Below are 16,832 nucleotides of genomic sequence, written 5' to 3'. Positions count from 1 at the left end.
CAAAGTCGGACGGAAAAAAAGCTGGGGCACGGCAAGATGGCGCTGCTCTGGGACACCAGCCTGCTGTTAAGAAAAGTTAAAGATTTAAGATGTTTGACACCCAGACGACACCGAGTGAAAGAGAAATGGGTACGTGTTCAACGGGAAGATAGAAAAAAAGCATTTGTATAAGTATAACACAGAGCAGGCATCCTGAAAAAAATCTGATGACTGACAGGAATTTAAAAAAAAAAAGGAAAATAAATAACTGACGTTAATAATACCAGATAGTATTTGCACTTAGATCTCGTGTGGCTGCTAAACACAGTGAAAAAGAAAAAAAATGGTAAACTCTGTAACATATTGTATTATTTGAATAGTTTAGTCTGTTACTGTTACTGTCTTGGAGCAACTGTAACCCACATAATTTCCTTAGGGATTAGTGAAGTATTCTGACTCTGATTCTGATATAAGGTAAAGACAGAGGTTGTACAGATCTAAAGACCTTGAAAGTTAATATTTGCCTTGACCACCTTTATTCTTCAGCACAGCAGGAACTCTCTTATTAGTGTGGATGCTGACTAAGTATCCACAGTATTGAGATTCTAATCTTTATTCAAGCTTATTGTCATTTCTTTAAGTAATCTTCAGAAATAGTTATTCGGGCTTCTTGAAGGACATTCAGAGCTCATCTTTGGATGTTGGCCTTTTGTTTTGTTATCTGTCAAGATGATCCCACACTGTTTCAGTAACGTCGAAATCCGGGCTCTGGGGAGGCCCAATCCATGACTGATAGTGTTTCACTTTGTGTTTTTGTATCCAGATTTACTTTTATTATCCTGTTGCCAGTCAGACACTTCCTAGATGAGTTGCAAAGTGGATTAAAATTTGACCATACATTTCTGTGTTTATAGTTTCATCCATTTTGACGAGATCCCCAACACCCAACATGACTTTCAGATACTGTTCATATTGTAGATAGTTTACGGGTTTTAGCCCCTTTTTTTCTCGATTTGTCTGGTTTCTTTGGTCAAATCAGTCCAAAACTGATGTTTTATGTCTATCAAACTGTTTTATCTTTGGCATTTTTTTTACATTCATTTTACATTCAACTAAAGAAATTGGAAGAGATGATGTGTTTTGTGACAGCCTGGTAGTAACAAAGTGCCTAAAGATACAATTTAAAACTGGTTCTTTGCTAAGTTGTTTTTTATGTATAGACACAACCCTGGTTCATCATTTGAGTTAGGAGACTTTTTTTGTTCTGAAATGATTCATAGGTCAGTGTTGAGTGGCTTTACAAAAAGAAAACTTGCCTCTGAAAATGGTCAGGTACATATATTTGTGCACAGATGTACATTATAGGTCTACTCTAATTTTACATGTATTAAAGCCAGCTTTCCACTCTCCTGGGCATTTAAATTTTATATTGAAATTGGCACAAAGAGAGCATGGATAAAAATGAATTAACATTTATATTAAATGTCCTCCTCCTTTGCTCTCTGACAGGCTGCTACACGTCCCAAGCTCCCACCCACCAGACTGGCCGTGCATCACTTTGACGCCACCTATAACACCCAGCTGGGGCAGCTGTGGCCCTCAGTGCGACTCGCCATGCTGTCAGAGAGAAAATATGGAGCCCTGCTCAATAATTTCTCCCATAACGCTGTTCTGACAGAGCTCAAAGCTCAGGGATGTGTAGATTTCATCAGTGAAAGAGAGAAAGACGGTAAGTGTGCTAGCCTCAGTCACAGTTATGGTTATTGCTTATTACTGATGCAGGGAATGCTGTGCTGTGGCAATCTCTGATGCTCTGAAGAGTTCAGAAAATTTTATGAAGCTAGCACTGGAGTGTGAATGATTTGATTTAAATTCATTCAATAGACTATTTACTAAAACATTTCACTGGGAAAAAAAGTCAATATCTTAGTAATTAACACTATTAAAAAGTCACTTATCTCATCTAGTGACTGACTATAATTTGCAGTTCCTTCTTGCTTGGAGGAAAAATCAGAAGAACCTAGTGATGTTTCCATTAGGAGCTCTGACGTTGATGGTGAGCAGCTATCTCTAAGCCCAAACATCAAGTGTTTAGTGTTTCCGAGAGGCGATGTAACACGATTCAAGCCTGCAAGGTGAGCAATATTTCCTATCCTGCTACTAACAACAGCATCTTCTAGCAGCGTGCAGTCTGATCCTCAGTTCTCTTTTCTCCTCTTCAGGCCAGACAAGAACGGCCTGTTGGGTTACTACCTGATGGACGCAGCGTCTCTGCTGCCCTGTCTTGCACTGGATGTTCAAGAAGGTCACAGCGTGCTTGACCTCTGTGCTGCTCCAGGAGGCAAGACCCTGGCTTTGCTTCAGACCCAGGCCATCAGTAAGTCAAAGTACTTTTACCCTTTTTCAGTTTGTTTTTTGAATCGCCGGGCCAAAAGTCTTTATCACCTATTCTCTATTTGCTGTTCTGCTGTTAACCGTCCACCTGTTTGTGTTTATGTCGAAGGGTTTTTGTGCATAAATGACAGCTCAGTGTCTCGAACACTACGACTGAGGAAGGTCCTCCACAGCTATGTTCCTAAGCATTATTTGACAAATGAGAACCTGCGCATCACCTCTTTCGATGGCACCAAATGGGGGGAAATTGAAAGCAACACTTTTGACAGAGTAAGCCAGTGCCACATTGTCACCTCCATCCTTTTCACATGTTTTGCTCTTTGTCATTATGTTTTTATTCAAAAACTGTTTTGTTCAGCCTTTCCTTTTTTTTCCCCTCTAAATTCAGGTCCTTGTTGACGTTCCCTGCACCACAGACAGACATTCACTCATGGAGGACGACAACAACATATTCAGTAAGAGTCGGACTGGGGAGAGACGCAGGCTGCCGCAGCTACAGCTGGAGCTGCTGCTGTAAGTTTGGAGGAAATGTGAACAAGAGGCTGTTAAAGTTTGCATGGTTTCATATAAATATGCGCACAATTAAGCAAAATAACAGCTGGTAGTGAGAACTTTTATTTAGATGTTATGTAAATCGAACCCTCTGTGTTTCCTGCAGAGCGGGAATCCAGGCCGCTTGTCCTGGTGGGGAGATCCTCTACTCCACCTGCACGCTCTCACAGAACCAGAACCTCAGTGTGGTTGAACAGGCTATCTACCAAGCTCGAGAGAAAGATGGCATCCATCTACAGGTTAGTGAGACACTTTTTTGTATCAATAAGAAACGCATCAAAGTGGTGGGAGATATAAAACGCACAGAAACTGAAATCAGACCTCGAATAACTGCCCATTTTTCTTTTATTTCCTCATATCTCGATCACATTCAGGTTGTGGATCTGAGGCCCCTGATGCGCATGTTCGGGAACACCTTTCACTTCGCTCCGGACCTCCACCTGGGCGAGATGGTCATCCCGCACCTAGCAGCTAACTTTGGACCCATTTACATGTGCAAGCTAAAGAGGCTGACGTAGGACGTGGACTCTTGCACAAGTTCGCCTGAGACTTTCAAATACTGAGCAACTCTGCTGCCAGATTTAGAGTCAGCTGGATTTGCAAACTGCTTCTGGTGGACCCGGGCTTTCATCATAACTGTGTTCTGGAGCTTTTTGAAGCCTTCTAAGCCAACCATGACTCTCAGAGACGTTTCTCCTTTTTCCTCTGTTTTCTCAGTCCTATATGATTACTAAGCCTTAACACTGGGTCACCTTTGCAGGCTGCACAGCACATGTAAATAATATCAGTTTTAGATTGTGCAGGTAAAGCAAATGGGAAAGAGATTTTTCTCAGTGCAGAATTGGATCAGTGAATTCACCAGACACGAGGACAGGTGACTCTGAGCGCACAATATCCCATCCAAATCCTAACATTTTTTTTTGCAGCTTTCTAGTAGGGTCCTTATGCTTTAAAACTAGCTGCACGAGCTGATGAATGACCTCTTTTTAGTTTCAAAGGGACGTGAGGAGTACTTCCTAAAGTCTGGCCTGCATTGACCGGTACCTTCAGTGTCCTCATCATTCATGCTGGTCATCATGATTGATGCGGAAGCACTAAACTGCTGTTAAACGAATAATTAAACTGAACTTACTGACATGTGGATGTGGATGTTTAGGTTTTTTATCAGTAAACCATTCAAATTAATGTAACTTAAAGTTACATTATCACTAGAATTCACCCGAGGGGACACAGTGCACCTTGCGGACAGTCCCTTAACACCAACACCAGAGTGTTCTTTGCACAGATCTTTTCTACTGTGACATATTAAAGAGATGTGACACACAACCAGGATATGCATATGGTAGTGTGAGAAGAAGTCAAATAGTCATTCAATAAGTTGTTAGTCAGTACTGTACATCTGTACGTTCTTATCACATTTTGAGTATGATTGAATGTTAATATTTAAGTCGTGCTCGTCTGATAGTGATCGTAAGTTACAGGCGATAGCTACAAGAAAACAATGGACAGAGGATTAAGATTACAATTAGGAAGGATGTGTCATTTTGTTTAAAGGTCTCCTCCACTCATATATAACTATTTATGAGTTGCTGTTTAATTTTTGCCCTCTAGGTGTCAACAGTAGATCAAGAGCACAATTGTCCTGTATCTTCCTTGTCCACTAGAGGACACTGAGCGTTTATATGTGGAAATGCTACTGTAATTCGACTATGTGTGTTTGTCTTGCTGTACTTTGTCAGCTGCACAGGGATGATGTTTGTGGTTTGGGGAAAAAAACACAAATTTCCATCAGAATTACCTGCTCTCTTTAGCTCGGCAATGAAAATGGGCTTGTCTTGTTCTTTGCTTATTCATCAGGTTTGATGGCTTTGCCTAATAATGCGATATATGGCTGTGTGAGAGGAGGGCATAATGAAAAGGCAGGTAATGACTTCTTTGACCATTTGGCTTCTCACATCTGAATCTGCGCAGCTTTCATTACTATAGCTGGATTGAGTCCGTTTTTGCATTGACATCACTCAGAGGTGAAATGTTTCTCTTATCACAGCCTAATGTGAGCGCAGAGGTGCCTCTTTTTCTTTTTTTTTCCATCACACCGCCGATGACCCTTTATGTTGTCCTGGCCCAGGCAATGTAGCATGAAAAAAGGTGTGTGTCTCTGTGTGTGCGTGTGTTTCTTAACGAGTCCACCATCCACATCCCACTGTCATTAAGCTGCTCCGGAGCTGACTCCCATCCCCGTGCCGGGATGGACGTCAGCCATGCGGCTCCCAGATGAACATTAAAGAGGCAGCAGAGAGCTAAAATGGGACGACTCGCCCTGTTTTGCCCCTCCGCTTTTTTTTATTCCACAGATGAGTGCAGATAATTTTCTGTGCGATTGTGAGTGATTACTGTATTACTGCGGTAAAAGGGGGATGTATCGGGGAATGCAGGGGGAATTAATGACACATAAAAACTATTTTTGTATTGACTGCGTTCGTCCCCAGGGCCTCGAATGCCTCCTCGCATATCTTGTGATTACCTAAACGTATTGTAAATATGTGTTTCCTATGGGCTCCTACATAAATTTACATGTTTTAACACTCAGGAGACGGCAGACTGTTAGAGATGAGTTACTCTCTATTCTGCCTGTCTATAGACTCGACTGGCTGCCTGCTTTATTATTGAATTAGCCAATGAAGCGCTGTGCGTTTGTGTCCCTGTGTGTAAGCCTGTGTTAGGGAGACATGCTGTGTATTAGAAAGATGAATATTATGGATTTAACTACACACCCACATGCTTCCGCTGTGTTTTCTAGTACAATTTTTGTTAATAAACCTGCAAAAACACTAATGGTTTGATGTTTTCACCTTGTGCCTCACGAGCTCGGAATGAATGTTAAAACTGAGCATCTACAGCAGGTTGTTTTAATAGTTAAATCAGTGTTTGTGCCGTCAGCGGTTCAAAGTGAACTTTAAGGTGTCTGTTTGGTAAAGACGCACATGGAGGAATGTTGCAGGTTGTAGTAGTTAAGCTGCTCTTCCCGCTGTGGAGATTCCAGCCCAGAGGTGAAGTTCAGACTCGTGTCCCAGCTAGCAGCGGGGCAGAAGATCTCAGCAGTGGGGGTCTTTGTTGCAGATACATTAATGTAGACTTGAGCCCAGCAGGATGTGCTCTCTGCTGTTCTCAACCACAGAGTGCACAGAAATGCTATAGAGTGTGTGTGCGCGTTTTTTTTCTTCTTCATTTTCAGAGTGCAGCTGTTCGTCTCTTTACTGTTCAGCTCCACAGCTCGCTCATATTTACAGGCATCCAGTCGTCTATTTACATTTTATCAAAAGATCATTTGCACGTTGTGTTTTCTGATGCTTGTGTGGAAATGTTAGAAACTTGAGAGAGGTGGAGACGGACTGAGAGCAGTGGGCCTGCCTTTTTCTTTAATTTTCAGAGTTTTCCACTTTGAATAATTTATAATTACTCAACGGTTACACTGGAACAGTAGATCTACAGCCACAGCAGTGAAGCAAACCTCACCAATAGACACATACAAGGTTTTATACACACTGAATGTACTTGTTTTATTTGTTTTCAATGTTGTAAATATTATTAATTTTTAAAATAAATAATAAAAAGAATTTGTGATGGATTTTCTACACATGTACAGGAGTCTGTTTTCAGTGACTATAACTACTGTGTTACCTGTTGAGTTTATCATGCAAAGGTTTTATCCATATCACAAGCCACTAATCTGTGGCTTAAATATTTCACATGGACCTTACAGTTTGATCCAACAGGCCCATACCAACACCGTACCACTTAACGGCGGGCCGTGAGTTATTTTCATAAAATGAGGTTCATATACTAGACGCGTTTTCACTGTGTAATCTAAGCATCCGTCGACAGACTCGATGCTTCGTGAAGTGGCTGGGAGAGCTCCCGTTTGCTTTAGTGACGCCCACATTGGAAATGCACCCCAAGGTTTAGACTGCAGCCAGATTAAGAAGAGAGAGAATGGGGGTTTTCTTCTCTTTAAGAAGATTACCCGGGAAGGGGCGAGATGGCAGTCAGAGTGTTTAAGAGAAAAAGGACAAGAAGAAAATGGAAGATGAAGTGGAACTAAAGGAGGGTGGCCCTGGATACACAGTTTAGCCACCTGTTGTCTGCCTCTTGATATCACTCTCTTCTTTGTTTCTCTGTCCACGTAACCCATTTCCCTCTGTTTATGTCTGTGAAAGGTGTTAGGGAAAGTGGCAACGATTGTTTCCACTTTTAGGCAGAAAATATGAGTTAAATGACGAAGCCTTTTTTTTTTCCTGTGCAGCTGTGAGTCTGATTGTACTTGTGCTTCCCTCTCCCTTAAGTTCGTGCTGGTGGTTTCCAGGAGAGCTTTGATGTGTATCTGGGCAATGCACTATTAGAGGGATTTCCCCGGGTCTGACAGCTCAGAGAATATGCTGCGAAATGGCAATGCCACTGGCCTAAAAGAATGCTGGAAACAGGATTAGGATCATATTCTGGCAGACCCTGTCACCTACTCAATGGGCCGAGATTTCCAACACTGGCAGTTTTCATTCTCGCCATGGTTTAAACCTTTGAGAGAACCATGGAGAGGAGGGAGAAAAAGCACTGATTGAATGGTACACTGTGATTTTTGTGTGGGGGTCCTGCTCCGAGGGGCTCTGTGTGTGTGTGTGTGTGTGTGTGTGTGTGTGTGTGTGTGTGTGTGTGTGTGTGTGTGTGTGTGTGCATGACAGAGAGTCAGACTAACAAGTCCAGAAAAAATAAAACAGAAGCATATTTTGATGCTTTTTACAAACTAAAAGTTTGCAAGACTGGATGGATTTTTTTACAGATACACACACAACACACACATCGCCATCACTTGCTTTAAGGAAAGTAAATGGGCATCTTTAACTGCCTACAAATAAGTGGCTATGGCCTCAGTGAATGTACAGCCCTGAGTGTTAGAGATGGAAGCGCCTGATCCAGCATCAAGGGCTCAACACACTTGACCCTGCAGCAGTACAATCAAGCAATCCCTGTTCAGCCCCCAGGGTGTGTGTGTGTTGGGGGAGGAATGGGTGTTAAGGGGGGGAAAAGTGAACATTTGGAACAAGACTATTGTTATGTTCTCTGGTCCAAAGCCCCATGAGAGGAAATCCTGCCATGTACCTGGACAGATTCCTCCTCTGGATAACAAGGACATTCACTTTGGATGCAGACATATCAGTCACACATCAGCGTGCCCTTGGCCGAGGACACGCGCGTGTATGTGGTGTAATAAAACACAACAAGGTTTAGGGTGAGGTGTTACACCCACATTAACGCTGCTAATCTGGTGAGATCATTATCCCCTTCTGTCCAAATTTTGGGAAGCGGTCGTTCATAACTGCAGCCGAGGTGCATTAGTTATTTACACACACGTATACACACACACTGAGAGGGACATATGTATATATAGATAGATAGATAGATAGATAGATAGATAGATAGATAGATAGATAGATAGATAGATAGATAGATAGATAGATAGATAGATAGATAGATAGATAGATAGATAGATAGATATTCAAGGCCAACTCATTTAAGAGCAGAACAATGTCACATACAATACATGTAAAGTTTACTGTGAGAGGAGCAAGGGCGTGCTTTAGAGGATGTGGCAGAGATGCCCAGTTGCCCTGAGTGTCTGCGAGTGTGTGTGTGTGTGTGTGTGTGAGAGAGAGAGAGAGAGAGAGAGAGAGAGTACGGTTGGGTGGGGGTCTGCATTTTGACAAACCATGCTGTTAAAGATATAATAGCAGCATAATCACCGCCCCAGGCTGTCATTCTTCAGGATAATGGCCTGCTTATTCATTGGGGATGCCGTATGTCCCCACGCTGCTTTTTATTTCCCAGATATTTCAGATTACATGTTTCTTTTTTTTGCTCCTGTACCCTTTGTCTTGTTGCAAATTCTCATGTATTTGTGTTTGTATTTTTAGTGTTCTTTAAATTTGACCTTCCCTCCACTCTTTCATCGTCCCCGTGCCTTTTCTTTGCTTTGCTCGTTCTCTCTTCTCATCATCCATGTCTTCAGACTAAACTGATATATTAAATATGTACTTGCTTATATTAATTGCAGGACTTTAAGGTCCTTCACTTAGTCAGTAGGTTTTATGTTTTGCTTATCTGAAAAATGGTGTAACAATATTACAAATATAAAGCTTGATCATATGCTCGTCATATCTTTAACTTCGTGCTGTTTAATGACTTTTTTTCAAGGTTTGTCCGTGAACACCCGTCCCGTTTAAATCTTCAGCAAAAATCAAGAAGTCTTCATTGTAAAGATCTTCAGGCAATGTTTTTATTTGAAGTTATTTTACAACAACACAAGTTCAAGTCTACATTATTGAGAGGAGCAAAGAAAACAACACTGCTGATGGTCCGGTCGCTCTCCTCCACCTTTACATATCTATTTAGCACCGGACCAAGTAGTTTGACAGAAACAGTCGGGGAACAGCATTAGAAACAACAACAGAACTCAAATAGAGTTGAGACAGCAGAGCACAGAGGACTCAGGTCAATCATTCACTGAGATGTCTTCTCCTTCTTTTGCTTTTACACCTGGATTGATTGAAAAACACGGAGGGTGGTAGTTTTCCAGAAAATTTAAATGTGCTCAGGTTCTTCTTTTAAATTAATTCTCGAAGAAGGAAAAAAAACTTAAAATTTTAAATATCAGTTCAATCCAGGAGTGTTAAACAGACAACCAAGACAGGAGGGGGTGGACAGGGCTGTCGGTGAGCTCAGTAAATACAATCTTACAATCTGACAAGGAATTTTATCTGAGACAGAGTCCATTATTATTAATTATACAACATAATAGGAACTTTACAATTACTTTACCAGTAAACATTAATAGATAGACTTTTTTTGTATTTTACATATTAAAATAATGTGCTTTTTTTTCATTTGAAGACATTATCTTCCAAAACACATTAACGGAAAACATCAGAGACGTGTGTGATTCTCATCAAGTGCTGACGGTGTGGCTTTCAATGAAAAGCTGCATGTTTCCTCGAGAGACTATTAAGGCGGGAATAATACAAGTCAAGACAATATTTAACCGAGTCCTAATATGTTTACCATCGTTCTGTATTCACAGAAGATGAACAAGTCATTGCAAAGTCGTGCGTCTGCCTCAGTCAACAGTTTTGGCGTACGGACTCTTTGAATCTAAAAATGCTGCATTAAGTGTTACGCATGTTCGTAATTGCGCTCGCCCCAGCTCCCTCAGCCCAGGGCAAAATGTAATTAAAACCTCTGAGAATTTAGTCACTGAAATCATTTTCTCATTATCAAGCCAGCCTCTGTACAAAGTGGCATATTAGTGGCTATTAAACTGGCGAATTAGTCACTTTTAATTATGGTGTTGAGGACAACATGACTAGGGTTTATTTTTATTTATGTGCTGTTGTGTTTTACGTGGTATGTACATAACCACACGGCTTCACTGAAATGTCTCTTTGCTGCACGAGTGATTCCTTCCAAAGTGCCTCATTTATTCACATTGTTCTTGTAAACATTGTTTGCATTGTTATTTTTCTTGTTTTGCTTTGTTTAAGTGAGCGCATCCAGCCGTTCACACCATTTTTCATGATTCTTTTTCATTTATTTAGGAAGGTCCAGCATTGCATGACTGTTGGAAGTATTTTCATTTTATGGAGTGTTGCATCTTACAGCAGTGCTGTCCATTATCTTGGTGGTTTTCTTTTTGCAACGATACGCTGAGCTGCAACAGAAGCTATGAGAAGTTGGGCAGGTGGTCGACATGTGGTGCTTCTTGAAGAGATGTTAAATGGAGATCTGTAGGTCCAAAGCATTTTGGCATGTTTTATTTACGAACATCTCTGTATGTTCTGTGCCCATCTGCTGGAGGAGTCCTTGTATGCTTCCTAAAGAGCTATCACAGCCACACGGACACGCAGTAGGGTATGGTAATGTGCAGGCTCTGGCCTAGTTTACGCCATCTTTCACCCCTTCTGATTCTCAGTTAGACATTGTGTCCAGTCCCAGCGAGGCGGCGTGCTGCTTGGCCCTCAGACGCAGGTTCTCAATGCTGGTGGTCTTGCTGTTGTGGCTGGTGAGGCCGCCTGCAGTTGATGCCTGCAGCAGCGGGCTGTTCCACACCTGCTGTGCATGATGGGACAGGGACTGATAGTAGGACTGGCAGGGCAGAGAGCCCAGTGGCGCAGGGGGCATGTTAACATTCATTCCCAGGTAGGGAAGTGAAGACGGGGCAGCGAGGTCAAAAGCGGGGTAGTGCACCAGGTTGTTGGTGGCGGCCATGTGCTGGCGGAACTGCTCCTGCAGACGAAACAGACTGAGGGGGGACGAAGAGTAAGAGTGGCTCTGAGAGAGAGGACCGGTGCCGGCCAGGCTGCTGCTGGAGGACGAAGGTGTCACTGACGGAGAGACCAGGGGGGAATCTGTACAGGGACAAAGAGGGTTAAGAAAATTTTATATATATGCTTTAGTAGTCAGCTGATTTAATGCATTAAGTTTGCCAAGGATAAAAAGGACTTGTACTTAGTATTCTTACCTGGTTTAGGGCTGAGTCTTTTACAAGCTGGAGAGTCGTCCCCAGGTGTCACCGCCCTTTCACACTTCATTTCCTCTTTCTGGGATTTGCTCTCGTCCTCCTTATCGGTGGCATTATCCTCTGTTGCCGACTCGCTGCCTGAATGTTCTGCTGACGTGACGTTCAGCTCCATGTCCAGTGGAACAGGATGAACCACAGGACCCTCTGTCTCCAGGGAGGATGAGGAGGAGGAGGAGGATGAAGGTGGAAGCTGGGTATCAGAAAGGATAGTGGTGGAGGGAGGCGTGTCCTCCTTCTCGCTTCCTCCTTCCCCGGACACCTCCTTCTGCTTCTGAAGCTGCTCCTTCTGGAGGCTGCGCTGCTTCTTACGAAACTTTGCTCTGCGGTTTTTGAACCAAACCTGGAGGATAAAGATTATTATAGACCGTTAATAGGAAACTGGGGTAGAGACTTTAGTGCATTGCGATAAGTGATCCTCTATGTTCCAGAAGTTTTTTGTTTTTATTAATTTGTTGTGTTCTTTGTTTTGATCTTGTTGGGGGGTGGGGGGGTTAAATCAAAAAATAAAAGATAATATGCTCAAGTGCACAAGCTTTAAATTCACAATCAAGCTTCAAAAATTTTATACTTATGAGCTGGCAGTTTTTTACAACTTTTTTTTAGGTTGTTTTTTTTTAGGTTGTTCAGATGAACAATCTTTTGTGGATGATAATGCAAAACTTCACAATCTACAAAAGCCATAACACTGCTTATAAATATCGTTTAGATACTGTTTTTATCACTGCTAATCACGTATTTTATTGAAGTGTTTCAAGCTGTGTTTTTGTGAAATGAAGACAGAAATTTTGTTTGTTTTACTTAAAACTGTCTCCCATCTTTTATAAAATCTCTATCTCTAACGTCATAAACCCAACACTAATATAAAATAATATATTTTTATATTATATTTTTATTATTCTTCTTCGGACGTGCCTACCTGCACGCGGGCCTCGGGCAAATTGGTGCACATGGCAAGTCGCTCCCTCATCACCACATCCGGGTAATGGGTCTTCTGGAAAGTCTTCTCCAGCGCTTCCAGCTGCTGCGCAGTGAAGGCCGTGCGGCTCCGGCGCTGTTTGCGGTGCTGAGAGCCGTAGCGAGCCTCCAGGATGATGTCTTGAAATGTGCAGCCGTTGGAAGAGAAAACACACGGCAAGTTTTATTTCACTGAACAGGGTGGGTTTGTGTGGCACTTTCATACTTGGGGCAGCTTATTTGTTAATTTAATTTATTTATTTATTGCTTAAAAAAAGCTTGAGGGCTTAGACACGTTTTTAATATTATCCACTCTCTTCTTTTGCTTTTCCCAAAGAGGAAAAAAAAGATTTTTGTAATGGCTAATTATTAAAAAAAAAAAAAAAAAAAAAAACTCTAATACGTCACTAAATGTCTTTGTGGCCTACCACAGCACATATTTCACTTGTTTATTTAGTCTGATCCCAGCTATATTCCTTCACGGTGTAAGATGATTAATCGTGAAAGCGAATATTGACACCTAATTAAAAATATTCTAGAAACAACACGCCAACATGAGAACAATCACAGACGCGAATTTTGGCTCTATGTATACTCTTTTTTTTTCCTTTTACAAAAAACAAACAAACAAATTCAAGCTCGTTTCTATAAACACTGTCTCCTGCTTGTGTGTGTGAGCGTGCACTCAATTACCAGCTAGTCTCTCAGCCAACGTAAGCGCGTGCACGGACGGCCGGTAGTCGGGCGCGTGCTGCGCCTGTTGTGCGGCCTGCTGGTGCAGGTTGTACATGGCGCTGAGGGAGTTCATGGCGTGCAGAGAGTAGCCGTTCACCCCGTAGTGCTGCATGGTGAGAGGTCGCTACCTGCGGAAGGGAAGAGAAGGATGGGCATCTGGCGTTAGGGGAGGACGCGTGACTGCTGATTGGCAGGCAACATTGTTGAACACGTGATCTAAAACCTTTTTTTATTAGAAGAACAAATGGTTTAGAAACATCCAGTTCAGATGAACTGTGACACACACACACACACACACACACACAGCGTTTTTATTAGTAAGTGACAGTAGGCCCACGCACTCAGGGGCCAATAGATTTTAATGTTCTCACTCAGACTAAAGTGTTATCCATTAACATCCAATTACCGCTCTATTCAATCCATTAATTATACAAAAGACTTTTAATTGGGGTAATTATCACTCTTCGCCATAATGAACCGTGACGGATGCCTTATTCATGAATTTATTCCCGGCGTTTGTGTGTTCAAGAGAACCTAAATCCCCACTGAAAACGTTGCTTTGACAGATCAACGCGCTCATGAAATGTGTTAGGACATGATACAAGCTGATTTGCTAAGAGTGTCGGTGGTAAAAGGTGCAACCAGATAGCAGGATTATTATTATTAGTAGTAGTAGTAGTAGTAGTAGTATTAAGTCATGAATAATCCGGTCAAGTGATGTTAATTTTCAAGGCTATATTTTTCTTTTTGTCCCCATATTTAACAGCAAAGGTAGTCATTTACTGGTAGTCTTATGCTATTAATAATAAGTCTTACAGGCCTGAACACTTGCAGCTTTAAAGGCAGGAAAGTCATCGAAGGGAAATCGTCCACCAGGCAGCAATTTCCAAAAACTCTATTTTGTAGTTCTCCTTCACGACCGAGATTTTCATAGATGAGACCGCTTGAGGACACGATTAGATATGTATTAGCACCAAGGAGGCTGACAGAAGGGGCTATCTCCGTGATTTAATTTCTTAACTGCTTTGTTTAACTAGATGAATTTGACTTCTTCGTGTAACAAATCAGAATATGCAGTAATACTAAGGGGCCAGTAACTCATACATGTTACATGTTAGTGTGAAGAGTTTAAATTGTTCAATGCTGTGATGGATAATAGTAATTTATGACTTTGTTGTTAATTTGATTGCGACTATGATAAACATGTGATTCATTTAATTTCAGTTAGGTAGCTTCTTTTTCTCCTCATTATTATTATTGATAATAACATGTAAACAATTTAGGATGTTGAGCCAGTTTTAGCACACACGGGTTGCCGTTGTTGTAAAAGGCGTTTCTTTCTGCTCCTCTCTTGGCTTTTTAGTGCCGTGTGCGTGCGTGCGTGCTCTGGCGTGTGCGCGCGACGCCCGCAGTGCCCGTTCCCAGCCTATTAAGTGGCTCCGGCGGCTGATGAATGTGATCAGAGGGCAGTGGGGAATAGTTTAATTCGCGGGGACAGAAGGTGCTTCGCTAAACATTTACTTTACTCCCCCAAGTATTTGAGTTGAATGGGTACCCCCTCCCTCCCCTTCACATACACACACACACACCTCCCCTTCCCTTCTCTGGCGGCCTCTTATCCCATCGCCCCGGGGCAACGTTTTGGCTGAGATGTATGGCTGCTCCGCGGGTAAAAATATGCATGTTGATCCCCATTTGGCTCCCCGTCTAATGGAAGTGCAAATAGGTTTCGACTGCGAGGCCCTCCATTTATCATCACCGCTGACATGGACGGACGTACAGTGGGACCCAGCGCTTAGCTCTGCGGCGGAGCTCCCTCGTGTGTGCGTGCGTGCATGCGAGCGCGTTCAGGCAGACTTGGGTTCTCCTCAGCTACCTTTTTCTGCATTGCATCTTCTGAAATTAAATGAATTAAGCCTCTAGTCGAAAAAGATTTAAGAAAAAAATAAATAAAAAATGAATCACCATCCAGCGGAGTGAGAGCAGAAAGTACATGTTTGTATTTGTTTTAACCTGCATGCCTGCAGAGATGGAATAAAACCCATCTGTCATTGGTTTTAATCCACCAAAGCTGCACATAAGCATGCTTTCACTGTTTTCCCGTGTTTAGTGGGCAGGTAAACTTCTACTTTATACCCGACTTCTCGTTGTTTCCAGCTTTAAAAATACTAGTTATAGCCTGTATCTCCTGTCCCTATCAGATTCTGCACAATAGCCCGTCGCTGTAAGCCGTGTCCGCGGTGTTATTGTCATTCATAAGTCTCTCGTTGCTCCAGGCTCTGGGCCCTCCTGGCTGCCCTGCTCAGTGCTTCGATAATGAAACCGTCATTATGTAAATTGGCATGTACAGTGCAACTCTTTGATCCGACTAAATTAGGAAAAATGTTATTTGCTAACAGCCCTCCGGGGACTGAGTCGACCTGACAATCTGCTCTTTGCTGTGTCACTAGTGTAAAACTGTCAGAGGGCGAGGAACATCTGTAATTTTTCCCTGAGCTGCTGTTATGAATGATATTTGTTACGTTCAGACCAGATTTAAATTTAGGTGTTTTACTGTCTATATATATTTAATTGTCAGCATTTAATTAACATTTTAAGCCATTTTAATCACACTGAAATGAAACTTTTGTTATTTTGGTTTTTTAAGAAACTGTTTTTGAAAAATTACAGTGAAGTTCATAAAAGTAAAAGAAGAGAATAAGTGAGACGCTGTCAAAAAATGAGGAGGCCTTTAATTTTGAGGTTATATTAATTTTGCGCACAAATAAATATGTGCGCATATTTTTTTCTACGTTATCCTGTTAATTTTTTTCTTATGTGAATAGTATGGGGTGTATTTTCGTTCGCAATCAGACGATTACAAAAAATAAATAACTAAAACAAAATAAAAAAAAAATCATCCAAAGCACTGCTTTCATTTTCATCAAGTGCAAAAACAAACATGCAATTTGCAAATAGCTAATAGCACAACAGCATCTAATAACCTGCAGTTCGTTTCATACAAACTTTACAAACATTATAAACTTCATATTGACTCGCTGCTGCTCTGTAGGAGTCTGCTGTTTTTCTTTATATTTACATATATATATATATATACAGCTAAACAGACAGACACGACTAGATAAATAAGAGGAAGTTAAAGATTTTTTTCTATTTTGAGGTTGTTTGTTTTTTACCTCCTGCGCCGGTAGTTTTCTTCACTGTCACCTCCTCCACAAACAGAAAGAACCCAAGCTCCTCCGTTTCCTCTTCCTCTTCTTTTCGGATCTTTTAGCGGCTCTGTCGGGTGTGTTTTTGCCCTCTTTACCGTCCTTTTTGTCCGCCAGTGAGATGACAAGTCAGCTCAATGGAAAAAGTCCTCCCCGCGTGCTGCTTCGCTCAAAGCCCGTCCGCTCGCGCTCCTCTTGCTCTCTCGCTCGCTCTCGCTCTCTCTCTCTCTCTCTCTCTGCGTCTCGCGCACAAGTGGGAAGCCGCCATCTGCTGGAGCGCGAGATCCCCGAGCTGGGATTTTAAGTAGAGCCTCGCTGGGGTCGTACGAGCTTTCTATTGGCTCTCGGTGCTGCCAGTTAAGGGAGCGACACAGCTGAGGGTC

At 42.1% G+C, this 16,832-nt stretch overlaps 2 protein-coding genes across 2 annotated transcripts; one reads left to right on the top strand and one right to left on the bottom strand.

Annotated features, from left to right (window-relative positions):
• Nucleotides 1-22: 22 nt before the first annotated feature.
• nsun4 (NOP2/Sun RNA methyltransferase 4) lies at nt 23-6,463 on the top strand. The gene is made up of 8 exons (XM_063461685.1): nt 23-129; nt 1,489-1,708; nt 1,967-2,114; nt 2,202-2,356; nt 2,483-2,643; nt 2,762-2,886; nt 3,032-3,164; nt 3,300-6,463. Exons 1-8 carry the CDS (start codon nt 37-39, stop codon nt 3,441-3,443), a joined length of 1,179 nt encoding a protein of 392 aa, XP_063317755.1. The 5' UTR covers nt 23-36; the 3' UTR covers nt 3,444-6,463.
• A 2,785-nt stretch (nt 6,464-9,248) lies between these two features.
• On the bottom strand, nt 9,249-16,702 carry dmbx1a (diencephalon/mesencephalon homeobox 1a). The gene is made up of 5 exons (XM_063461885.1): nt 16,417-16,702; nt 13,199-13,368; nt 12,468-12,646; nt 11,492-11,891; nt 9,249-11,378 (listed from the first exon to the last, which is right to left on the bottom strand). The coding sequence occupies exons 2-5, from the start codon at nt 13,350-13,352 to the stop codon at nt 10,939-10,941; spliced, it is 1,173 nt and encodes a 390-aa protein (XP_063317955.1). The 5' UTR covers nt 13,353-13,368; nt 16,417-16,702; the 3' UTR covers nt 9,249-10,938.
• Nucleotides 16,703-16,832: the final 130 nt, after the last annotated feature.

This window comes from Pelmatolapia mariae, linkage group LG18 (assembly GCF_036321145.2).
Source record: "Pelmatolapia mariae isolate MD_Pm_ZW linkage group LG18, Pm_UMD_F_2, whole genome shotgun sequence".
Taxonomy (NCBI): domain Eukaryota; kingdom Metazoa; phylum Chordata; class Actinopteri; order Cichliformes; family Cichlidae; genus Pelmatolapia; species Pelmatolapia mariae.
This window is presented reverse-complemented; position numbering and strand designations above follow the sequence as displayed.

What these genes read in the sequence shown, in the direction of transcription:
- nsun4 (XM_063461685.1), top strand. Translation starts at nt 37, where the DNA reads ATGGCGCTGCTCTGGGACACCAGCCTGCTGTTAAGAAAAGTTAAAGAT. An exon ending in ACCGAGTGAAAGAGAAATGG is followed by an intron (nt 130 to 1,488) that starts GTACGTGTTCAA and finishes GCTCTCTGACAG; the next exon opens with GCTGCTACACGTCCCAAGCT. An exon ending in ACACGATTCAAGCCTGCAAG is followed by an intron (nt 2,115 to 2,201) that starts GTGAGCAATATT and finishes TCTCCTCTTCAG; the next exon opens with GCCAGACAAGAACGGCCTGT.
- dmbx1a (XM_063461885.1), bottom strand. Translation starts at nt 13,352, where the DNA reads ATGCAGCACTACGGGGTGAACGGCTACTCTCTGCACGCCATGAACTCC. An exon ending in GTTGGCTGAGAGACTAGCTG is followed by an intron (nt 12,647 to 13,198) that starts GTAATTGAGTGC and finishes GCACATTTCAAG; the next exon opens with ACATCATCCTGGAGGCTCGC. An exon ending in AAGACTCAGCCCTAAACCAG is followed by an intron (nt 11,379 to 11,491) that starts GTAAGAATACTA and finishes GTCCCTGTACAG; the next exon opens with ATTCCCCCCTGGTCTCTCCG.